At 42.5% G+C, this 26,068-nt stretch overlaps 3 protein-coding genes across 4 annotated transcripts in view; 2 read left to right on the forward strand and 1 right to left on the reverse strand.

The window, feature by feature from the left end:
• Nucleotides 1-8,328, forward strand: part of LOC120565574 (ribonuclease pancreatic-like) — a 13,031-nt gene extending 4,703 nt beyond the window's left edge. Inside the window, exon 2 of the mRNA XM_039811459.1 lies at nucleotides 7,882-8,328. Coding sequence (XP_039667393.1) covers nucleotides 7,882-8,328 — 447 coding nt within the window. The remainder of the gene's footprint in view (nucleotides 1-7,881) is intronic.
• The window catches only part of zbtb37 (zinc finger and BTB domain containing 37), a 103,672-nt gene that overhangs the window by 69,258 nt on the left and 8,346 nt on the right, over nucleotides 1-26,068 (reverse strand). The window lies entirely within an intron of this gene.
• Nucleotides 9,279-26,068, forward strand: part of LOC120565575 (SCL-interrupting locus protein homolog) — a 30,147-nt gene continuing 13,357 nt past the window's right edge. Inside the window, exons 1-15 of the mRNA XM_039811460.1 lie at nucleotides 9,279-9,697; nucleotides 10,641-10,745; nucleotides 11,161-11,269; nucleotides 13,388-13,436; nucleotides 14,517-14,704; nucleotides 15,367-15,423; nucleotides 15,504-15,610; nucleotides 16,185-16,268; nucleotides 16,772-16,858; nucleotides 17,541-17,688; nucleotides 18,874-18,977; nucleotides 20,217-20,325; nucleotides 21,557-21,858; nucleotides 22,793-23,362; nucleotides 25,595-25,696. Of these exons, the coding sequence (XP_039667394.1) occupies nucleotides 9,618-9,697; nucleotides 10,641-10,745; nucleotides 11,161-11,269; nucleotides 13,388-13,436; nucleotides 14,517-14,704; nucleotides 15,367-15,423; nucleotides 15,504-15,610; nucleotides 16,185-16,268; nucleotides 16,772-16,858; nucleotides 17,541-17,688; nucleotides 18,874-18,977; nucleotides 20,217-20,325; nucleotides 21,557-21,858; nucleotides 22,793-23,362; nucleotides 25,595-25,696 (2,201 nt within the window). The 5' untranslated portion in view covers nucleotides 9,279-9,617. The remainder of the gene's footprint in view (nucleotides 9,698-10,640; nucleotides 10,746-11,160; nucleotides 11,270-13,387; nucleotides 13,437-14,516; nucleotides 14,705-15,366; nucleotides 15,424-15,503; nucleotides 15,611-16,184; nucleotides 16,269-16,771; nucleotides 16,859-17,540; nucleotides 17,689-18,873; nucleotides 18,978-20,216; nucleotides 20,326-21,556; nucleotides 21,859-22,792; nucleotides 23,363-25,594; nucleotides 25,697-26,068) is intronic.

Raw genomic sequence — 26,068 nt, forward strand, 5'->3', positions numbered from 1 at the left:
TATGGAAGTTACAGATAGTTCTTCTCTCTCTCTGTTCTTCTCTCTCTCCTTCTTCTTTCTGTTCTTCTTCTCTCTCTCTCTCATCTTCTCTCTTCTCTTCTTCTTCTTCTTCTTCTTCTCTCTCTCTCTCTGTCTTCTGTTCTTCTCTCCTCTCTCTCTCTCTCTCTCAGTCTCTTGTCTCTCTCTCTCTCTCTGTCTCTGTCTCTCTTCTCTGTTCCTGTCTCTCTCTAGCCCTCATCTTCTGTCCTTTCTGTCTTCTTTCTCTCTCTCTCTTCTGTCTTCTTTCTTCTCTCTCTCTCTCTCTCTCTGTCTTTGTTCTCTCTCTCTGTCTGTGTCTCTCTCTCTCTGTTCTCTTGTCTCTCTCTCTCTCATCTTCTGTTCTCTGTCCTTCTTTCTGTCTTTCTCTCTCTCTCTCTTTCATTTCAGTCTCTCCCCTCAAAAATAAAACATTAAAATGAGGCTTATCAGTGGGGAAAACCAACAATGACGATAGAATTACCAAAGAGGTAAAAAAAGAAAAGTAACGAAAGCTCATTGTAGCCTGATGTAATGGAGTAAGAGTACAGTTTCTTCTTCACAAATCTACCTGCCAAGTGCAAAAGTAATGTGATTCAAAAAGTATTCCTAGAAGCATAATTTTTCAAAAACTTACTCAAGTAAAATGTAACGGAGTAAATGTAACTCTGTTACTACCCACCCTGATGCTGGGTAACTAGGGACTACAGTTGAAAAAACACTGGAAGATACAGAAATGTTGATTAATGTGCATTGTCCTAATCAAATAAACAGACAACCATTAAGGCTTTTGCCTGCAAACCGCAGTCTGTGTTCTTCATATTTATGTGTAAAAATATGCACTTGGTAGATGTTTGTGATTGGTCGTGGCTGTGCAAACCCCGCCTCTTTATGAACAAGGCTGATTGGGAAACCCTGGGTTGACTAAACTAGCTGTTAACCACTGTCACAGCTATGCTGGACTAAGTTGTTAGGGTTAGGGCCGGTCCTAGACTTTTGGGGCCCTAAGCAGGATTTGCTTTGGGGACCTCCACATTAAAAACATGCTGCCACTGCACTTGGCACTAAAACCAACTTGTGTATTGTAACATTAGTTTAACTCATAATGAACAAATACTAATGTGAGACCCATTAGCAGCAACACTATCTTAAATAGACTGGCCTCTGTTATGAGCCCCATTGTGGGACATTTCAAGCCTTTTATGGAGCCCCTGGTAGCCACACGGGTCTCAAGCAAGTCACTAGCACGCCACAAGCAGAGGTGTCAAAAGCATTCACATCTACACTCAGATAGAAGCATAGATACTAAGGTTTAAAAAAGACTTCTGTAGAAGTGCTGAAGTATCAACTCAAGCTTTTATTGAAGCAAAAGTGTAAAAGCACTGGTTTCAAAAAATACTTAAAGGTCCCATGGCATGAAAACACCATGAGTTTTTTAACATTAATATGAGTTCCCCAGCCTGCCCATGGTCCCCTGGAAGCAGCTGAAATGGTGATAGGTGCAAAACCTGAGCCCCTGGGCATCCTGCCTGCCTTGAGAAATGAAAGCCTAGGATGGACCAATCAGAATCCTCCCCATGAGTATCATATGAGCATGTCACCTCTGCTTCTGTCCACCAGAGAATCCTTGGCCTACGAGAGAGAGAGAGACATCATGGCCATACACATCCCACCCCTCCACCTCCCTCAATAGCCACAGACACACAGGGCAACATCTATTCAGGACCTGTCCCTTGATGGCATTCCACAATAACTGCACACCTTATATATGAGAGGAGACATGATATATATGAGGACAGAGATATATATATATATATAAGGACAGAGATATATATATATGAGTGATGGACAGAGAGAGAGGAGAGAGTGAGATGGACAGAGAGAGAGAGAGAGAGGACAGAGAGAGAGAGAGAGAGAGGAGAGAGGAGAGAGAGGACAGACATATATATATATATATATATATGAGATGGACAGACATATATATATATATATATGACATATACATATGCATATATATATATGAGAGAGCATACATATACTGCATATATATATATACATATATATCCATATACATATACATATATATAAAATATACATATACGCATACATATACATATATATATATATGAACTTTCATACATATACATATACACTTTATGACAGTATATATATATATCATATATATACATAAATCATACACATACATATATAATTATACATATATACACATATATACATACATATTTTTTATAAAGCATATAATATATACATACATATATACATATATATACATTAATGACATATATACATACATACATACATATACATATATAAATACATACATATCTTTACTACATAACACATATTACATTACATATATATACATACACATATATATGCCTATACATACATATATACACATTACATATATTATATTTAATACATATATAATATACATACATACACACTACTATTGTACATTACATACATACATACATACATACATACATATAATTATTAATTACATACATACATACCCCTATATATATTTACAATATACATAACATATTTTTACACATACACACACACTTATAACACATACATATACACATACACATACATATTTTATCATATACAACATACATACATACATATAGCCTACTATTACATATATTTTACTATATCACATACACATACATATATAATTTTAATACATATATATTTCCACACACATATGACATACACACACATACATACATACATACAACATATACTTAAATTTTTTATACACTCATACACACATACATACATACACATCCATACATAACATACACATACATACACATACAGCATACATACATCACATACACATTACCCACACACATACTCACACTATACATACACATACATACCCACATTACCCTATATTTACATACTATACACCATACCATTCACACACCTCCACACACACACACACATATACATACATCCACATACATACTATATCATATATAACACACATAATACATACATATATATTAGTATACATACACAATACATATATATAATATATCCACATATATACATAACATATATATTTTATACATATATATATACACATATATATATACATATATATATATATATGTCAAAACATATATATATATATATATAGTATATATATATATGATACACATATATATATACTATATATATATATGTATATATATATATATATAAGTGCATATATATATATATATAATAAGTATATATATGGACAGTATATATATATATATATATATATATTATATATAATATATATATATGATGTATATATATATATATATATATATATATATATGGATATATAGAATATATATATATATATAGTATATATGAGTGATAGAGAGAGAGAGATGCTGAACTAGGCTTTAGCATCTGTGTTGAGGTGCCTGCAATGTATTTGTTTCCACTGCAGGTTTAACTAAACATAATGCATGATGCATGAGTTTAAATACACCTTCAGGAAGACAGGAACTTCTTGTGTCATTTTTTAAACATTTTTCTCAGTTGCTGAGAGATATTTACTATCCAAATAAATGCACAATGGATAGATTTGAATGAAAGACTGTTACAAGTCTGATTAGTTTGGAGTTATGTACGAAGAGTTGTGTCATTTTACCACATAGTTGTGATAATACCAAAGAGATAACCAAAACTGTAATCTCTCGCTTTACACAAAACTGGTTTGGAGCTGTATGACTAACCTGATCCATGCAGACCGAGCTGTCAGGGTCTAGCTTCCAGTTTGAATAACTGGGGAAGAACAACAGAGAGAGTGTGTGAAGGGAGAGATGATATCAGAATAGCCTTAGAAATATTAATTCATCTCTTCATTTCATGGCGATTAGATTTCTGCAGAGCTCTCCTCTCATGCCTCACAACAACAAACTTCAGCTGATTAAAAACGCCACAGCCAGACTCAGAACCAGATCCACCAGGAGAAAACACATTTTAACATCACATCTGAGAAGTTTGGGGTCCCCTGCTGGATCTGCTACCCCCTTGATCCTGGATAAGTGGTAAAACATTGATGGATGTACTCCTAATTCTTTTTGCAGCGTGCTGCATCCAACTGCATGTTCTCTGTCTGGACATCAGACAGGTATAAAATCCTTATTATTATTATTATATTCTGAGACTCTACGATGGCAAAGGAACTTTTTTGTCGACCAAACTGTAAGTGAGAGGAATATGTGACACATGCATTAATACAATCAAAGATATTTGACTTTTCTCTTAAATAAAATAATATCAATAAACTCTTCATGTTTGTCCCTTAATGTGATTCTCATTTTCCAGCCTGGCCTTCAGTGAAGTTGAGTTTAACACAATGATTTAAAGGTTAAGGGTTTTTCTTTTTGCAGCGTTCTGCATCTGACAGCATGTCCTCTCTCTGTGGACATCAGACAAGAAGACATGCAGCAATCCTTTTCTAACATCACCCATTATGTTTTATAACTTTGCAGCTTGTCTGTGGATGTGATGTAAAAACCATTTCTGGAGCGGGGAAGAGTTAAATGCTGAACTCAGAGGGGGACTCTGTCTGCCACGCGTCCTCACATGTTATCTCTCGCTTTACACAAAAACCGGTTTGGTGTTTATCACTAAAGTGATCCATGCAGACCGAGCCCTCAGGGTTTAGCTTCCAGTTTGAACAGAGAGAGTGTGTGAAGGGAGATATGATATCAGTGGATGGTACGGAGCTCTTTTCTGTTCAAAAACCTCTTTAAAATAAAACTGCTTATGTTCCTTTTATTTCACATCCAAATATTGAGGAAATAGAGTTTAAACAGTTGTTCTGCAGGTTAAAAAGCTTTTCAAAGTGTTGAATGAAGCTATTATTAAATACATATTACCAAAACTGAAGCCATGATTCATAAATACATATTACTTTAGGAGCAAAAGCATTTAAAAATTAAATACAACAAGATTTAGACACGTTTTGACACTTTCTTTGAAGCTTTTTTTTCTTTTCTTTTATTTATTTCAGACACTTTGATGCTTTTCGACGTCAGTTCTAATGTTTTAGCACATCGGACACAAAGATCTAACACATTATACCTTTAATCTGACAAAAACACATTATACACATTTAAAAACTGCCTTAACTTTTCTGAAAAACTGAAGTTAAAATAACAAACATGCTGAAGACTAACTCAAACTAAAGTTAGATGAAATCTTAAAGTCTAAAATAAAGATAAAGCTACTAGAAGTTAGCCCTCTGATCTCCTGTAGGGATGATGGCTCACCTGGGCAGCTCGCAGTATTATAATATTATATGTTATCTGCTGCTGACCCTATGAAAGTGGACGTGTATGGAAATATATTATAATATTTCACAGTATAAAGAGTTGTCAGACTTTTCTACCTCTCTCTCCTGTCATTCAGGTAAATATACTTTTTATTTTCTGTCTTTGAGACATTAAAACTTCTCTGATTGGTTCAGATTCTGTTTCAGCTACCAGAAACAAACTTTTTACAAACATTTGGATGCTTTTTTTCTATGGTTTTGACACTTTATTAATGTTTCTGTTTCATTTTAATGTTTTTTTCAGCAGTTCTGGCTGCTTTTTCCAATGTTTTTTGAGCTTTTTTTGCAATGTTTCTGTGAGATAATTTGCGGTATTTGCAGCATTATTCTGTGTTTTGAAGAACCTTAAAGTTAAATGTGGGTTTTTTCTAACGTTTGTCGCATTTTTGATGTTTTTGTCTGTTTGTTTTCAGACTTGTTGGTGACTTTTATTCTGTAGTTATTGCATCTTTTGCCCTTCTCTTTCTAAAGAAGTTAACTGTGATGTAACCTGTCTGTTATGATCCCATATGACCGACACATGTTTGGTTTTTCTGCATAATCTTTGTAATGAAGTGTGTTATCATGTGATATACACACAGCTGTACATACTGTCTATATGGTTCATTCAGATAATACATATTTATTCTATTTCTCTTATTATATATTCTGTTAATACCCTGCATATATCTATATCTATATTATTCTTACTACTAATATAATGTCACTGCTACTACATTGCACATATCTATTTCATTGTCCTGTCTCTACTCCACCTGTCTATACTTCTGGTTGGATGCAAACTGCATTTCGCTGTCTTTGTACTCTGCACAATGACAATAAAGTTGAATCTAATCTAATTTAATATTCCAGGTATATCTCTCCTGCTGCTGACTCTAGAACTCATCTCTCTCCTGTCATTCAGGTAAATATACTTTATATTATTATTCTCTCATTAACACATTTAAAGTCTGTATGTTTATATCTGCAATCATTCACAACTTATTCTGGCTGCATCAGGATATATACATTTACGCTACGTTAGGAAGAAAGACATGTTAGATATGTCAGAGTAAAGTCTCTAACAGCTTTTATATGATAATATAAAGAGATTTTAGATATGTCAGAGTAAAGTCTCTAACAGCTTTTATATGATAATATAAAGAGATGTTAGATATGTCAGAGTAAAGTCTCTAACAGCTTTTATATGATAATATAAAGAGATGTTAGATATGTCAGAGTAAAGTCTCTAACAGCTTTTATATGATAATATAAAGAGATGTTAGATATGTCAGAGTAAAGTCTCTAACAGCTTTTATATGATAATATAAAGAGATGGTAGATATGTCAGAGTAAAGTCTCTAACAGCTTTTATATGATAATATAAAGAGATGTTAGATGTGTCAGAGTAAAGTCTCTAACAGCTTTTATATGATAATATAAAGAGATGTTAGATATGTCAGAGTAAAGTCTCTAACAGCTTTTATGTGATAATATAAAGAGATGGTAGATATGTCAGAGTAAAGTCTCTAACAGCTTTTATGTGATAATATAAAGATATGTTAGATATGTCAGAGTAAAGTCTCTAACAGCTTTTATATGATAATTATAAAGATATGGTAGATATGTCAGAGTAAAGTCTCTAACAGCTTTTATATGATAATATAAAGAGATGTTAGATATGTCAGAGTAAAGTCTCTAACAGCTTTTATATGATAATATAAAGATATGGTAGATATGTCAGAGTAAAGTCTCTAACAGCTTTTATATGATAATATAAAGAGATTTTAGATATGTCAGAGTAAAGTCTCTAACAGCTTTTATATGATAATATAAAGAGATGTTAGATATGTCAGAGTAAAGTCTCTAACAGCTTTTATATGATAATATAAAGATATGGTAGATATGTCAGAGTAAAGTCTCTAACAGCTTTTATATGATAATATAAAGAGATGTTAGATATGTCAGAGTAAAGTCTCTAACAGCTTTTATATGATAATATAAAGAGATGTTAGATATGTCAGAGTAAAGTCTCTAACAGCTTTTATATGATAATATAAAGAGATGTTAGATATGTCAGAGTAAAGTCTCTAACAGCTTTTATATGATAATATAAAGAGATGTTAGATATGTCAGAGTAAAGTCTCTAACAGCTTTTATATGATAATATAAAGAGATGTTAGATATGTCAGAGTAAAGTCTCTAACAGCTTTTATATGATAATATAAAGAGATGGTAGATATGTCAGAGTAAAGTCTCTAACAGCTTTTATATGATAATATAAAGAGATGTTAGATATGTCAGAGTAAAGTCTCTAACAGCTTTTATATGATAATATAAAGAGATGTTAGATATGTCAGAGTAAAGTCTCTAACAGCTTTTATATGATAATATAAAGAGATTTAAGATATGTCAAAGTAAAGTCTCTAACAGCTTTTATATGATAATATAAAGAGATGTTAGATATGTCAGAGTAAAGTCTCTAACAGCTTTTATAACTCTGTGTTCTCCAGTTAAACATGAAGATCTCTATGTTTGCCGGTGTTCTGCTGCTCTCTGCTGCCGTGCTCTCTATGGAAAAAGGTGACAAAGTGAAACATGATGTTGACTGGTTTACAAAGCAGCACATCGGTAAGGAGATGCAAAAAGACGACTGCATCAACGTGATTAAAGGCAGAGAAATCAAGAAGGACGACGGCAGGTGTAAGTGGTCCAACACCTTCATCAGAGCGCCTCTGGAAGATGTGAAAGCCGTCTGTCAAACAGGCAAACGTGTTGGTAATTATTACCAAAGCACAACGCCCTTTGACCTCATTGACTGTCAACAGACGAAGGAAATGGCTGCAAAGAAAGAACTCCCCTGTGAGTACAACGGTGAATTTAAAGCGGAAAGGTTCATTGTAATCGGATGTGATAAATATGGTAGTCCTGTTCACTTTCAAGAGTTTATTCCAGAGTAATCTATTACTTCCTGATGTATCAGAGTAATCTGTTACTACCTGATGAAACAGAGTAATCTATTACTACCTGATGAACCAAAGTACCTGATGAACCAGAGTAATCTATTACTACCTGATGAACCAGAGTAATCTATTACTACCTGATGAATCAGAGTAATCTATTACTACCTGATGATGAACCAGAGTAATCTGTTACTACCTGATGAACCAGAGTAATCTGTTACTACCTGTTAAATAAAACTCATGTGACAGTTTAACCCTGGGTCTGTTTTTAATGTCGTCATGTTCATTAATTCATAAAGTAGTCCAGTAATGTAACTACAGAAGTTACTTTGTGAAGTGGAGTAAAAGTAGAACGTGTGATGAAAAGAAAAGACTCAATTATACAAAAACTAAACCAGAAACTCTCCTGTGAGTTAAGTAGCCGCCACATTTAGGGGTACTTGTACTTTCGTTGAGTATTATTACTTATATTATATATTACTTATATTCAGCCTGAATGTAAATGAGTATATTTTGACTAAAAACATTTTTCTCACACAACAAACAGGTAGCTACAGATGCATAAAAACCAACAGTGAAACAAACATAGACGTATATAACTCAGGATGAGAAGTAAAGATATTTACTAAAACAACAACTATTTCCTCATCATGGATAATTAAATGCAAATATAAGCTTCTACATAGGCCTACGTATTATTCAAAGGTCCGCTTCTGATTGGTAGTTAAGGCTGGAGGTCCGGAAAGATTGGCAACACCAAAACATGTAATCAACTTTCTTATAACTTTTAATCAACAAACACTGAGGTGGTAAACACTATAGATCCTGATACACACCAGTAGGTGGCGGTAATGCGCCATATCGTTGTGTTCCAACCGCCATAAACCACAAAGAAGCAGAAGAATAAGAAGGCACGCCATTGGTCAAATCGCTCCGGCGAAGCTTCCTATTGGCTGGTTGCTTCGCCCCGCCAGTTGGCTGTAGAAACAGCGCCATTATCAAAAGGCGTTCATCTTGTTGTTCTTTTCGGGTTGTTTACGGACAAACTTTCATAAATAGATTCAGATAAACGGAGGTAAACTCAAAGTTTGTGACTTTATTAGACGTTTAGTTATCGTCCGGATGACTCGAGCTTCGTCGTATATGAAGAAACGGAGGGAGCTAACGAAGCTAACGGAGGGAGCTAACGGGGCTAACTTGTAGCAGTTGTAAGTTTAACTCTCGAGCCGCGGTGTTTCCTGCGTCGAGTGTCCGTTGGTAGAGCCGTTCTGTCGGCCACAGCAGGGATGAGTTGCCCGGTGAACCTCCAGGATCTTCCGTCCGGAGTGTTTGAAACGGTTTTTACTCCAGAAAACGTGAGAGTAAGGTGAGTTAATGACGTTAGCACACATTCAGGTGTGTGTGTGTGTGTGTGTGTGTGTGTGTGTGTGTGTGTGTGTGTGTGTGTGTGTGTGTGTGTGTGTGTGTGTGTGTGTGTGTGTTTTTTTGTGTGTGTTGTGTGTCTCTCTCTCTCTCTCTCTCTCTCTCTCTGTTTTTGTGTGTGTGTCAGTCGTCTGTCATTTAAATTTAAATTCAGCTTTATTTCAGACACGGGTCCATATCCGTATAAAAATATGTGAAATACAACAACACAGACAAAATTTGACCAAAGTGATTAAAACAGTCATTTGTTCCAATGTTTCCAAAAGTAAGAAGTTGACCTTGTATCGCTGTGTGTGGGGTCAGTTAAACACATGTCTTGAATAAGTTAAGCAACCCATACATTCCTCACCACAGCCTGAAAGGTGGGAACTTTAAAGTCACAAACTAATGACTTGTACTTGTCCATCTTAGCAGTTTGAGAAAGATTCTGAAAGCATCAATAAAAGCCTCCTATAGCTGCACAAGGAGTGTACAGAGAGGAGTACAGGAGGCTCTTTTAGAGGGCAGTACAATATACAGTTTGCAGTACAATATACAGTTTGCAGTACAAGTAGTAGAAATACTCTGGCTTTGCTTTCAAAACTTTACTTCACTAAAAGTATTAAAATATATTTAAAACACCAAAAGTAAAAGTCCTGATTCTGCAGAATGTTATTTGATATTGTTGTATTCTAATGATGTGTTGATGACTTTAATGTTGCAGCTGCTAAAGTTTAATCTGTGATAATACATCATCATTTATTAGCTGAATATATTGAAAGTGTAGTAGTGCAGTTTCTGACATGTTCTAGATGAGATCTATGAATGAAAATAATGATCAGGTCAGACATTAAGAAGAAAGGAGAGCAGTTAGAGGATGTGATGTTCTCTTCTCTCTTGTTGTTCAGGACCATGAACTCTCTGACTCCGCTCAGCTTCCCCAAAACCAGATCAGCTCTGTGGGACGGCAGCCCTGCAGGAGACAAGCTCCGCCTCCAGCTCGGCACTCACAGGTACACACACACACACATACACAAAGACACACACACACACACAAAGACACACACACAAAGACACACACACGCAGGCACACACAGCGACACAAACGCAGACACACACGCAGACACACGCACACAAAGACACACAAGCAGACACACTCACACACATAGACACGCACAAGCAGACACACACACGGACACACACACACACACACACACACACACACGGACCACAGTGTTTAGTTGGGTTTGGAAGAAGCCGAGTATTTCCTGCACAACTTCTCCTCCTCTCAAAGAGCGCTGAGAAGAACAGAGCTGCAGCAATATTTGTAGAATGAAGCTACATCTGAACTACTGTGTTTAGTTTTTAGTGGCATCTTCTCCTTGTAAGTGTTACTGACTGCTGCAATAACTCCTTCTCTGCTTCCAGGAAGCCTCGGCTGGTGCTGCTGGAGAAAGCTCTGCGTCTGGCTCAGCGTCCACACCCGTCAAAAGCAACACCCCCCGCGCTCCTGTGTTTCCTCCTGGGCTCGCTGTGTGTGAGTAACGGTTCACCTCCTTCTTAGGGGTGGGAATCACCAGAGGCCTCCACGATACGATATCATCCGCGATACGATATCATCACGATACTTATGTCACGATACAATATTAGTGGGGTTTTAAACATATTGCAGTATTCTGCGATATAATTGCAATTTATTACCTTTTTCCAACTTCAAGTTTTTCCCAATTTCAAATTATGTCCCCAAAAGGAAACTTCGGTCAACATCTGTTTTATCGAAAAGATAAATTTCTGTCTGTTCATCTCACTTCAGTTGTATTGCTGCAAAAGGGGATTGTCCAGCAGACAGACTGAGCAATAACACATATATATTAATAGATCCATACTTGGTGTCATTGTATCGCTATACAGTATTTGCCACGGAAAATATAGCGATACTATACTGTATCGATTTTTTCCCCACCCTACTCCTTCTCACCCCTCCTCTGATTGGTCCAATTACACCAAGCTGGTTCCACATTAACTCATATATGTTTTCTTCTGGGGGAAAAATCCGATCATTTGTAAAAGGGGCCAGTAAAGATTGACTTCGCAGTAGACTTTTATTTATTTTTTCACTTTCCCAACCGGACAAGTCAAAGAAACCCTACTGGCCGCTGGTTTAAATAGCAAATGCACCTGCTCCCATCTGGGGCCCATAGGTGCTGGTCTTACAGGGAGGTGTGTTCAGGTGCATTCGTCTGGTGCTGCGTCTTACAGGGAGGTGTTTTCAGGTGCATTCTGGGCGTGCTGGTCTTACAGGGAGGTGTTTTCAGGTGCATTCTGGGCGTGCTGGTCTTACAGGCAGGTGTGTTCAGGTGCATTCTGGGCGTGCTGGTCTTACAGGCATGTGTGTTCAGGTAGGGCTGGGCGATATGGCTGAAAACTGTATCACGATATAAGTGTTTCATATCGGTCGATATCGATAATTATTGATATTTTTTATGACCTATTTAAAATAAGGACCAGGAGAAAAATATATTAAATTTAAACATTTTTATTTTAAACTTAACCTTCCTCTGATTATAATCCCCTCAGTTATAAAAGCAGAAATGTCAACACAACCATGGAAATCACTCAAATAATTAAAATGTAAACATAAGTCTAAAATCACAGTGAAGAAAGAATAAGTAAGAATTGCTTAATAAGAAATAATAATAAAACGGTGCAAAGTGTTAAATATAGACATAGAGAAACCTGAAACCTGAGAAGAACTATTTTCTGCAGGTTTAGTGCTCGGTTGGTAACCTGGCTTCTGGACAGTGCTCAGCACGTCTGCCTCCGTTATTTCTTTGTAGCGTTTAGTAAGGCGCTGATGCAGAGTACCTCTCCATGGTGGTCTGCTGCTTGTAGCGTTTAGTAAAGGCTGGAGTAAGTACCTCTCCATGGTGGTCTGCTTCTTGTAGCGTTTAGGTGATGCAGAGTGCCGTACTCCATGGTGGTCTGCTTCTTGTAGCGTTTAGTAAAGCGCTGATGCAGAGTACCTCTCCGTGGTACGGTTGCTGCTTGTAGCGTTTAGTAAGAGCTGATGCAGAGTACCTCTCCATGGTGGTCTGCCTGCTTAGTGTTTAGTAAAGCTGTTGTGAGTACCTCTCCATGGTGGTCTGCTGCTTGTAGTGTTTAGTAAAGCTCGATGGAGAGTACCTCTCCATGGTGGTCTGCTTCCGTTGGTAGGCGTTTGTTGCAAGCAGCAAGTACCCTCCATGGTGGTCTGCTGCTTGTAGTGTTTAGTAAGGCGCTGATGGAGAGTACCTCTCCATGGTGGTCTGCTTCTTGTAGCGTTTAGTAAGGCGCTGATGGAGAGTACCTCTCCATGGTGGTCTGCTTCTTGTAGCGTTTAGTAAGGCGCTGATGGAGAGTACCTCTCCATGGTGGTCTGCTTCTTGTAGCGTTTAGTAAGGTGCTGATGGAGAGTACCTCTCCATGGTGGTCTGCTGCTTGTAGTGTTTAGTAAGGCGCTGATGGAGAGTACCTCTCCATGGTGGTCTGCTTCTTGTAGCGTTTAGTAAGGCGCTGATGCAGAGTACCTCTCCATGGTGGTCTGCTGCTTGTAGCGTTTAGTAAGGTGCTGATGCAGAGTACCTCTCCATGGCGGTCTGCTGCTTGTGCGGTGTAGCAGCTGCAGATGTTGGACGTTGATGGCGAATACGGCTTTGCTCCAAAGTGTGAGCGCGGCTAAGGTGGTGAAACAAGTTTGCGGTAGTGTTGGTGGGGACGACGGTCAGACTTATAAAATCCCCGAAACTGCCATACTGACTTTGTTTTATCAACAATTTCCTCTCTTGCTGCGGCACTCACTTTCCACTTATCGCTCCACGCCGCCGGTTCTGTTATTGTAGAATCCAACACGAGACAGCGATGTGGCGCAACCAAACTTGATACTGTTACATGATTGGCTGTTAGAGTGTCACTCCCTACGTTGCTAGGTTACCAGAGAGTGAGTGCCTTTGTTCATGCAACCAAACTTGCTTCGCAACTTCTGGTTTCTTCCGAAGAAGGAAAACAAGTTATCGAACGCATTTTCTATTGATATTGATTACGTGTCTATCGCGATACATATCGTTATCGTTTTTATTTATAGGTGCATTCTGGGTGTGCTGGTCTTACAGGGAGGTGTGTTCAGGTGCATTCTGGGTGTGCTGGTCTTACAGGGAGGTGTGTTCAGGTGCATTCTGGGTGTGCTGGTCTTACAGGGAGGTGTGTTCAGGTGCATTCTGGGTGTGCTGTTCTTACAGGGAGGTGTGTTCAGGTGCATTCTGGGAGTATTGCTATCTTGAGGCAGCAGGAAGTGATGGCGCCATTGACCAACAAAAACCTGGTCTAAAGTCAATAACGCAGCATTTCATTGTTATTTTAACAGAGCATTAGTAAAATGCTCGAGCACAGCACACGCACACTATGCTTGTTACACACACAGGGACGCGCAGCACGCACACACACACACACACACACACACAAGATTACAAATAAAAATATTACGGTGTATATGTTCCATCATAACAGCAATGCTCCAAGGTCCAAATGCGCCTGGCTTTTAAAGGGAATGGGAGATGATCTCTGGTTGATGAATGGGAGATGATCTCTGATTGGTTGATGAATGGGAGCTGATCTCTGATTGGTTGATTGCATGTTACGCCCTAAACACACCTCTGATTAATGAAGACACTAAGAACAACCCTTTAGAACCTCAGATGGTTAAACTAGGCCCCCAGTGTTGAGCTGTCCTCTGTGTGTGTTTGGTCCAGATGAGGAGGGGGTCACTGTGACTCTGGACCGGTTCGACCCGGGTCGGGACCAGCCCGGAGCCTCGGGCCGGGTCCCCACCGCGCTGCTGCCCGGAGACGTCCTGGTTCCCTGTCTGTTCTCCTCAGAGACTGTCCCCTCGTCTGACGCCGTCGTCCAATCAGAGGCTGAGCTGCATCACTGCTTCAAGGTGAGTGGGACACTTTGATGTCCTCGGTCCACTCAGAGACAAACTGCCTCTGACTGTTTGGCTTCTCTGTCTGAGGTTTTACCTTAAAGGACCAGGACCTGAGCTTTAAAGAGGTTTAGCTGGAGGTGTAGTGATTAGAAGTAAACCAGCCTATAAATCAGAAAAATAGTTTTTATGTGATAGTGACATTGGTAAGTGTCTGTCTGTCTGTCTGTCTCTCTGTCTGTCTGTCTGTCTTTCTGTCTGCCTGTTTTTCACTCGGTCTGTCCCTCTCTCTTTTTCTCCTCTTACTGTCTCACTTGTCTCTGTCTGTGTCTCTCTCTCGGTCTCACCTGTCTGGTTCTCTCTCTGTCTGTCCGTCTCTCTCTATCTCACCTGTCCGTCTCTCTCTGTCTGTCTCTGTCTGTCTGTCTGTCTGTCTGTCAGGTGTTGCAGCAGTGTGTGAGCGGCAGACAGTCTCTGGATCTGTCTCAGCTGTCTGTCTCTCTCTCTGTCTCACCTGTCTGGTTCTGTCTCTCTCTCTGTCTCACCTGTCTGGTTCTCTCTCTGTCTCTCTCTCTGTCTCACCTGTCTGGTTCTCTCTCTGTCTGTCCGTCTCTCTCTGTCTGTCCGTCTCTCTCTATCTCACCTGTCTGTCTCTATCTCACCTGTCTGTCTGTCAGGTGTTGCAGCAGTGCGTGAGCGGCAGACAGTCTCTGGACCTGTCTCAGCTGTTGAGGGTCAGAGGTCGGGTGGTCTGCTGTCAGCAGTCGCCCCATGCGCGTTCTCCCTCAGCTGGGCGGCTGTGTCCGTCTGTCAGCGTGGAGGTCCAGCCGGTCCGAGCCGTCCCCGTCATCCCCACGGCTCTGCTGAGGAGTGCGAAGGCGCCACCCGCCCGGCGCCCGCACGCCACCAACGGCAGAGAGGGTGAGAACCACTTCCTCTTCACTATATCACTACTACTACTTTCACTGTGGTCAGAAAGAACAGGGGACACACTACTCACTCTGAGGATAATCACTGTCCCTCTCTCACTCACTCTACCACGTACACACACACACACACACACACACACACACACACACACACACACACAGATGGGCAGAGAGGACAGAGAGGACAGACACAAACACAGAAACAGACACAAAGACACACAGACATAGACAAACACTCACACAGACAGACAGAGGACAAGACACACACACAGTCACAAACACACACAAAGACACAGACACAAACACACACAAGTACACACAGAGACACACACGCACACACACACACAAGTACAAACTTCAGGTCACTTACGTAGGTTAGGGTGGAGCCCTAAATCACTCTAACTGCTGCTGAACATTAGTCCTGTAGGGTTACATTACAGCTCGGTTCTGGTTTAATACTGGACCAGTTTCAGACCCAGAGACATGGAGACAGAGAGTCCAGGGTGATATTCCCCTGTTAGATGGAGGGTTGTTCTGACAGAGTGTGGTGGTTTGTGTGTCTGCAGGTTTCTGACCATGGATCAGACCAGGAAGCTGCTGCTGCTGCTGGAGTCTGATCCTAAAGCCTCCAACCTGCCGCTGGTCGGACTGTGAGTGTTTCCTTAGACAACTATCAGGAGAAAGAGTTGCACTACTCAACTCATCTCCTTCATCAGATCGCTGGAGCAAGTATTCAGATACTTTACTACTGTAAAAGTACTAATACCACACTGTGAAAATACTCTGCTACAAGTAACAGTCCTGCAGTAAAAGTCTGATCAGGACAATGTAGTAAAGAACAATCCTCCAGTTTAGACACTGGAAACAATTCAAACAGTCAATTAACTGACTTTCTGTCCACCTTTCTGTCTGTCTGTCTTCTTTCTTTCTTTTCTTTCTGTCTTTCTTCCTTCCTTCTGTCTGTCTGTCTTTCTTCCTTTTCTTCCTGTTTTTCTGTCTTTTTTTCTTGCTGTCTGTCGAGTAGAAAGTGACATGAAAAGAAAACTCAAGTAAAGTACAAGTACCTCAACATTTGGACTGAAGTACAGTACTGAGTCTGTGTTAATAAACCCAGATGCATGTCTTCCTGTACCTCCTGTTCCCTCTGTGGCAGCTGGCTGAGTGGAGTCGTTCACGTCTCCAACCCTCAGGTGTGGGCCTGGTGTCTGAGGTTCCTGTGTAGCTCCGCCCTCCAGGACAGGTGAGTTCACCTGGTGGATCCACTTCACTAGACTGTAAGCTTGGGTAAATGGACCCAACTCTAGTAGCCTGTTGTTGTGGAGTCAGTGAGGTGTCCTGCACACTGCCTGCGTGGTGTTTTCTACGTCTCTCCCCACCAGAAACATGTCTGACACAGCGCTGCTGCTGCTAGCCTTGTCTGGACACATGGAGGTTTCCCATCGATAAAATTAAATAATAGCGTCTTTTTCAGCTTTATTTTGTCAATATTTTTGTTTGCACATATTTCAATATATACATTTTATTTCTATTCCCTTTCCTGAGATAATAAAGTCCATGTTATTGTTTTATCAGAATCCAATTGAAATACAATTTAAAAAAATAAATGTATATCTGCATTTATGTCAAAAACTCGAGACTTTCAAACATCAACATGTCATTTATTAAATATATTTGTGTCAAAATGACATATAAACATCTTTTACTATTGTAAAAAACACTTCCAACGTGCCGGTGTGTGGCGTGAAAAATATCCGTTGGTCCTATATCTAGCTGCACGCGTTTTCGGCGCGGCTCGAGCCTGAGACGCGCGTGTCACTCAGACAGTGTGCACGCTCTAACCTGTTACCATGGGAGCCCAAATATAAACGGACACGCCACGCAGCTGCTGTGCAGGAGCCCTGAGTGGTGTTTGTGTGTTTCAGAGTTCTGTCTGAGAGCGGCTGTTTCCTCCTGGTCCTGTTCGGTTCGACCCACCGAGCTCCTCAGTTCTTCCAGTGTCGAGGATCAGCATCTGGACCACAGCTGGACTACCGCCTGCTGACCGCCTCCCAGTGCGTCACACTCTACCAGGTAACAACATACACTGACGCTGGCTTCCCTGTACACCAGTTAATATAAAACTAAGGAGGCACCAAATACAGATTTTTGGGGTTCAGCCAAATACCGAATACACTGGTTCAGATTGTGCTGAATCCAGGGTTCATACGTTTAGAAAAAACCTCGGAAAGTTATGGAATATTAAAAATGCAAATTCCAGGCCTGGAAAGGTTTTAGAAACATTAAAAGACCCAGAAAGTTTTGGAAAAGTCATGGAATTTGTTTTAACACATCATAATAATGTGTTTATTAAATGTATTTTCACCTGGTCTTAACTCAGCGTTGTATTCGGGGAGCGATATTAAGAATCCATCTATGAACCACAGACATTATCATTCATTTATAGTTAAACCTCTGAGGGGAAACTTCGACTGACATTTTCAGGAACACATAGTCATGGAAATTTGCTGAAAAGTATTGGTTAAAATGCGTATGAACCCTGTGACTCCTCCCATCCTCAGTCCATAAACACAGTAAACCCATGAATGAAGTAAACATCGTCCACAGCCTCTAAAATAGTTAAATGTAACAACTTAATGTTGAATTCACACGCTCTTCACATCGTAGGAAAGCACATCGCTATCGCCAGATTAGTGACAATTTAGTTTAGCAAATTTTCTCTAACCAGTGTCTGATGAAGGCATGTTGGATGCTGTCTGGTTAACACCAGTTTTTAGCTGTGACTGTCCTTCCTTTGCCGTACCTGAAGTTGCTGCATTCTGGCTGCTGTCTGGAGATTCCTTCATGCACAACTCGTATTCTTTCAGATGTTTCATGCGCAGGTGTTGTAACAGCGGCCATGTTGTGTATTATTTGGGGTCTTTGCCGCCGTGGGACAGGTCAGCTTTGTGGGTTGGACGTGTGGCTCGGCTTGGCTCACCTTCTTTTGGCTGGTGGGGGCTGCCGGGCGGCGCTTTTTCTGCTCACCAGTTCCATGTCCTTCCTCACAGCCTGCTGCATTGAACCCTCCACCTACGTAAACACCTTCCCGAAATCAACGGCGCCATCATTACGGCGACCAGTGTAGTGTAAGCGTAGGGTTCGGGGGTGGGGGGGGATTCTAAGCCTCTGCTGAAACCCAACCCCGTCAAAAAGCCCAATATTCGGTGCATCCCTATATAAAACTGTTTTAACTGTGCAACTGATGTCTACCTTCAGCAGGCGGTCTCGGTGGAGGGTCAGACTCTGCGCTGTGAGCTCGGCTCAGAGGATCACAGCCGCCAGACGGAGGTCTTCAGAGAGGCTCAGACCTCCTTCAACAGGTACCAGAGTCTCCTGCACACAGAGAGACCCCAGACAGACACACAGAGAGACCCCAGACTGACCCCCAGAGAGACCCCAGACAGACACACACTGACCCAGAGAGACCCCAGACTGACACACAGAGAGACCCCAGACAGACACACACTGACCCAGAGAGACCCCAGACTGACACACAGAGAGACCCCAGACAGACACACAGACTGACCCCCAGACTGACCCCCAGAGACCCCCAGACTGACCCCCAGAGACCCCCAGACAGACCCACAGAGAGACCCCAGACAGACACACAGAGAGACCCCAGACTGACACACAGAGAGACCCCAGACAGACACACACTGACCCAGAGAGACCCCAGACTGACACACAGAGAGACCCCAGACAGACACACAGACTGACCCCCAGACGACCCCCAGAGAGACCCCGAGACTGACCCCCGAGAGAAACCCCAGACAGACCCACAGAGAGACCCCAGACAGACACACAGAGAGCCCCAGACGACACACAGAGAGACCCCAGACAGACACACAGACTGACCCCCAGACTGACCCCCAGAGAGACCCCAGACTGACCCCCAGAGAAACCCCAGACAGACACACAGACTGACCCCCAGACTGACCCCCAGAGAGACCCCAGACCGACCCCCAGAGAGACCCCAGACTGACCCCCAGAGAGACCCCAGACAGACACACAGAGAGACCCCAGACAGACACACAGAGAGACCCCAGACAGACACACAGAGAGACCCCAGACAGACACCCAGAGAGACCCCAGACAGACCCCCAGAGAGACCCCAGACAGACCCCCAGAGAGACCCCAGACAGACCCCCAGAGAGACCCCAGACAGACCCCACAGAGAGCCCCAGACTGACCCCCAGAGAGACCCCAGACTGACCCCCAGAGAGACCCCAGACTGACCCCCAGAGAGACCCCAGACAGACACGCACTGACCCAGAGAGACCCCAGACTGACACCCAGAGAGACCCCAGACTGACCCCCAGAGAGACCCCAGACAGACACACACTGACCCAGAGAGACCCTGTGTGCAGTGACAGAGAAAGTGCTTCACGCTCTGATTACTGCCACATCTAGACAGACAGACAGACAGACAGACAGACACACACGCAGACAGACACACACAGACAGACAGACAGACAGACATACAGACAGACAGACAGACAGAAACTATCCAGATGGGTGTTTGTTTTGTCGTCTCCTGAACTGGTCTTCTCTGTCCTCAGAGCCGCCCCCTCGGCTGCCGGTCTCTCTGTCAGCGATCAGGACTCGGGGGTCGAAGATGAAGACTTGTCTCCCCGCCCGTCCCCGAGCCCCCACCTCCCCGCTCAGCAGGTCAGTCACAGGTGTTACAGGTCAGACATATCACAAAGGGCCTGTAGATGGCTAAAAACAGCAGATTTAACCAGTTCAAAGGATTAGTTTAGCACCCTTTGAATCTCCCAGAGAGGACAAGTTAGCTGTTAGTAAGCTAACACGCTTACAAACATTATACTTCATAGCTTTCTGGTTTACCCACATTCTACTAAAACACAAGACCTACAGACATATAGTTCGCCTAAAACTAGGGTTAGGTACTGAAAAGCGGTGCCAATAGGGCACTGGTTCCGACGTAAACGGTAGTAACGAGACAGAATAAGAACAGAAATTTTGGTTCCTCATTTCGGTGCCTGACTTTTTTTCTTCAGAAGCATCGCTGCACGGGATGCTACGTTGCCGTTAGCTAGTAGCTGCATTAAACCCAACGATTAAAATGCTGACAGCTGCCATTAAGCTGTGTAAAGTGTGACTGTGTTTCCCTGTAGAGGATTCCAACAGCGGGACCTAACAGTCTGCTGCAGCTGCCGACGTCGGAAAACTTGAAACTCTTGAAACTCGCCAGCCCTGTGGTGCTTTCAAAGTTATTGTAAAATACCCTTTTCCCATTTGGTGCTTGCTTTTGTCGTCTACCAGCAATTTACTGGTAAAATAATATTGTTATAAGTTATTACATTTTTAATAAATCATTTAATTTTGAACATTTTGTGCTCCTTTTTATATTATATACATTATAAATCTATTCTATATATTTCGGTTCAGGCACCGTTTTAAAAGTATTGTTTTAGCACCTGTATCAGAAAAAACCCAAACGATACCCGACCCTACCTAAAACTGACATTTGGATGTTTGACTTGGTAACAAAATTCTTGCTGCAAAGGTCACGTTCCAGGCATAACATTAGCTTTGTGACTTCCTGTTGAACTTAGTTCTGGGTTCTTTAGGAGTGTCTTAGTTCTGGGTTCTTTAGGAGTGTCTTAGTTCTGGGTTCTTTAGGAGGGTCTTAGTTCTGGGTTCTTTAGGAGTGTCTTAGTTCTGGGTTCTTTAGGAGGGTCTTAGTTCTGGGTTCTTTAGGAGGGTCTTAGTTCTGGGTTCTTTAGGAGGGTCTTAGTTCTGGGTTCTTTAGGAGTGTCTTAGTTCTGGGTTCTTTAGGAGGGTCTTAGTTCTGGGTTCTTTAGGAGTGTCTTAGTTCTGGGTTCTTTAGGAGTGTCTTAGTTCTGGGTTCTTTAGGAGTGTTTTTCTGTTCCAGGCTCGCAGAGTTCAGCCGTCTGTTCCTGAACTTTCTCTGCTGATTGACAGCAGCTTCGTCTCCAATCACAACAGCTGGCAGGAGGCAGGCTCCGCCCCCAGGCCTGCTGCTGCTGCTGACAGGAAGTCCGCCCCTCCAACAGTAAACAGACCTGCAGCCCCCCCTCACCTCCACAGCACGCCATACTCCAACCTGCAGCCGCCCTGCAGCTGCTGCTCCGCCCAAACCTACGAGTGCACCTCCATCTTCTCCTCGCCGGGACTCCGCCCCGCTCACCCCCACCCTCATCACAACACTCAGAGGTTACTGTCCCTGCCTGTTCCCAGCATTAGCACAACACTTAGCGATGGTTAGCTTGTTACTTGTGACGATATATGCTAAATGTAATGTCTTTCACATTATCCAGTGACTGACCTATCTGGGTGTGTTTGGAGATGCCTGATGAAGTTCCACGTTGTTGATCCGGCATCATGTATCTTTAGCCAGACACCTTGCATGTAGCTGTTCTCTTACTGCCACTGTTTACCAAGTTATTGAAAGCCAAACTAATGACCCAAGGCTCAACTCCGGGAGGACTTGGTGTTGCCATCGGCAATGCATTTGTTGATATGTGAGTGCGCGCGCATAAGGCATAACGCGTGCATACGTTGCACATTGTGGCAAAGGGCAGAGGACATGCGCCGCGCCATAGGTTTCCCCAACGTTATGCGCCATCAAAGAAAATCGCAAGTCGTGTCGAAGTCTGCAGTTTTGTGCGACTCTCGAGTCCTCCTCTCTGTTGCTGCCCATCTCTAACATCTACACTAGTATATATAGGTTATGCTCTCATAAAACGATGGATTGGAAAGTTTGTAAGTACACCAGAAGTTTATTTAAATAACACTTGCCTGCTGGTTGTTTGGCTTGAGGTCGTGGTGCAAAGGACCCTAGGGTGAAATTACTCGGAACCATCACTTTAAATAAGTAACATTTTGATCACTGAAGCTGTCACAGTTACTAGGAAACAGGAGCGGCGCTCTGTAGACCAGACGGGCTCATTTCAGACAGCGCTCGGTTAGGGCTTCATTTCTCTTCTTCATCAGGAAATGCCCGACTCATTCGTATCAGTTTTTGAACCTGGCGATATAGTTTTCTGTTAAGAGTTTTTTATTCAGTTCCAGTTTAGTAAAAAATGTTTTTCACAGCTTGTTTGACTTCACCGTAATAACCCTCTAACCCTTGTCTTCCTCCCTCCAGCCTACACCCTGCTGCTGCTCCATCCTCCCATCCCCACACTCCTCCTCCTCCTCCCATCAACCATCCACCTGTTTCTGTTCCTCCACCCTCCATCCATCGCTCTGCCCCCCCTCCTCCCTGTCCCTGCAGCCACCCTCCCCCCCCCACGGTGTGGAGACTCCTCTCTTCCCTCCCCTCGGTGTGGAGACTCCTCCTCTTCCCTCCCCTCGGTGTGGAGACTCCTCCTCTCTTCCCTCTCCACGGTGTGGAGACTCCTCCTCACGGTGTGGAGACTCCTCTCTTCCCTCCCCTCGGTGTGGAGACTCCTCCTCTCTTCCCTCTCCACGGTGTGGAGACTCCTCCTCACGGTGTGGAGACTCCCCCTCTCTTCCCTCCCCTCGGTGTGGAGACTCCTCCTCTCTTCCCTCCCCTCGGTGTGGAGACTCCTCCTCTCCTCACCCGTCCCATCCAGCAGCAGCAGCCTCTGTGTCTTCCTCCTGTGTGCATCATCAAGGGGGAGGAGTCATCCCATCTGACACCTACCAGCTGCTCCTCCATCAGGACCGACAGCTCCGCCTCCTGCAGGAGCAGGTAACCACAACAACAGCTGTTTTACGTTTTATTTGTTACAAACTAGGGCTGTGCTCGATTTGAAGAACTTCTTAGTCGACTAACACTCATTTAACTGTAATGACTAATGGATTAGTTGATTTAATCGACAAATCTGTAAATCTGAGTTTCTCCACAAAGAGTCATGCTAAAGCACCACTTTAATTCTTGTTTACCAGAGATGTGCTCGTACGTTTCTTGGAAATAAGTCTTTCAGCATGAAAAAAGGATCAAACATGACTAATGGACTAAAGAAATCTAAGTTGGCTAAGACCAGAACCACCGATTAGTCGACTAATCAACTAAGAGGGAGCAGCCCTATTACACACACACATACATACACGCATACACACACACACACAGACACACACACACACACACACACACACACACAATATAAAACATGGCTTATATAAAAAACAAAGGACTTACCAAATGGAAAAATGGAAAATCACCAGTTCATAGTGTTAGTGTTCAAAAGTTTGATCAATAAAAAGTGTATAAAGGAGGTATACATACAGACAAATGTCCTGATTTGCATCAGCGTTTAATTTACGTAAAAGAAGTGAAGGAGGGTTTGTCAGCAGTCATGCTGCTTCCTTTATCATGGATAGCATTTTAGGTAACAACTGGTAGATTTATCTTCTCACTTATGTAAGGTTGGGTATTGTTTTGGTTTTTCCGATACCGATGCTAAAGCAATACTTAGAACCAGGGATGCACCAAATCCAGGGTTGGGCTGAATATTGGGCTTTTTGACGAGGTTCTGGTTTCTGCTGAACCATTGTTCCCATGTTCCCAGGGAACCGAAACCTAAGCTTGCACTCGGCGCGCTACGCTGGTCACCGTAATGACTGCGCCGTTGATTATGGGAAGGTGTTTACGTAGGTGGAGCGTTTCAGTAGGCTGTGAGAAAGTGGACATGGATCTGGTGAGCAGCAGGCTGTGAGGAAGTGGACATGGATCTGGTGAGCAGTAGGCTGTGAGAAAGTGGACATGGATCTGGTGAGCAGCAGGCTGTGAGAAAGTGGACACGGATCTGGTGAGCAGTAGGATGTGAGAAAGTGGACATGGATCTGGTGAGCAGCAGGCTGTGAGAAAGTGGACATGGATCTGGTGAGCAGTAGGCTGTGAGAAAGTGGACATGGATCTGGTGAGCAGCAGGCTGTGAGAAAGTCGACATGGATCTGGTGAGCAGCAGGCTGTGAGAAAGTGAACATGGATCTGGTGAGCAGTAGGCTGTGAGAAAGTGGACATGGATCTGGTGAGCAGTAGGCTGTGAGAAAGTGGACATGGATCTGGTGAGCAGCAGGCTGTGAGAAAGTGGACATGGATCTGGTGAGCAGCAGGCTGTGAGAAAGTGGACATGGATCTGGTGAGCAGCAGGCTGTGAGAAAGTGGACATGGATCAGGTGAGCAGTAGGCTGTGAGAAAGTGGACATGGATCTGGTGAGCAGCAGGCTGTGAGGAAGTGGACATGGATCTGGTGAGCAGCAGGCTGTGAGGAAGTGGACATGGATCAGGTGAGCAGCAGGCTGTGAGGAAGTGGACATGGATCAGGTGAGCAGCAGGCTGTGAGAAAGTGGACATGGATCAGGTGAGCAGCAGGCTGTGAGGAAGTGGACATGGATCAGGTGAGCAGCAGGCTGTGAGGAAGTGGACATGGATCTGGTGAGCAGCAGGCTGTGAGAAAGTGGACATGGATCTGGTGAGCAGTAGGCTGTGAGAAAGTGGACATGGATCTGGTGAGCAGAAAAAGTTGTTGTCTGGCAGTACTTTCAGTCAAAACAAGGCCATTCAAGTCCAGCTACATGTTCAGTTTGTTCAATGCTGATTGGTCTGGTGGTGGCGAAGACCCTAAACTATACACAACATGGCCGCTGTTACAACATCTGGTCTGAAACATCTGAAAGAATACGAGTTGTGCACGAAGAATCTCCAGACAGCAGCCAGAATGCAGCAACTTCAGGTACGGTAAAGGAAGGACAGTCCCTGTTTACTTCATTCATGTGTTTACTGAGTTCATGGACTGAGGATGGGAGGAGGAGTCAGCACAATCTCAACCAGTGGAGTCAGGATTCAGAACAACCCCAAAAACCTGGATTCAGTGCATCCCTACTTAGAACTAGAAATATCCTCTTAATTTTTTTTATGACCCTCCCTCTTCTTGCTGGTCAGGTGTTTGTTTGTGAGGTTGTCATGGTTCGTCTTCAGGTCCAGATGTTGCTGGAGGCTCAGAGGAAACTTCAGTCGTCGTCCGGCCAGCAGGGGAGCCTCAGACACCCCAAAAGCACCGCCAGCATCGCCTGGGAACAGGTGAGACACACGGGATCCCTGTAGGTCCCATGGACCGGTGTATCATCACACAAAAATGACTTGTTTTCAACACACTCGGTTTCCAATTTCCCATTTTTCTTGAGTCTGTCTCAACACATGTTGTCTGAATGTGGCCTTATCCCGATGTCGGAAAAAAGCTACAAAAACGTTCCAGAAAGGCAACCGAAAACCCTTGGGAAATTGTCCCAAAAAACCTTGAAAAGCGCTGCAAACATGTTTTGACGCTTGGAGAAAAAACTTAGAAGCATAAAAAGTAGGGCTGTCAATCGATTAAAAAATGTAATCGAATTAATTACATACTCTGTGATTCATTAATCAAATTAATCGCGATACATAATTAACGGTGCCTGA

The sequence above is a fragment of the Perca fluviatilis genome, chromosome 9, assembly GCF_010015445.1.
Source record: "Perca fluviatilis chromosome 9, GENO_Pfluv_1.0, whole genome shotgun sequence".
Classification (NCBI taxonomy): Eukaryota; Metazoa; Chordata; class Actinopteri; order Perciformes; family Percidae; genus Perca; species Perca fluviatilis.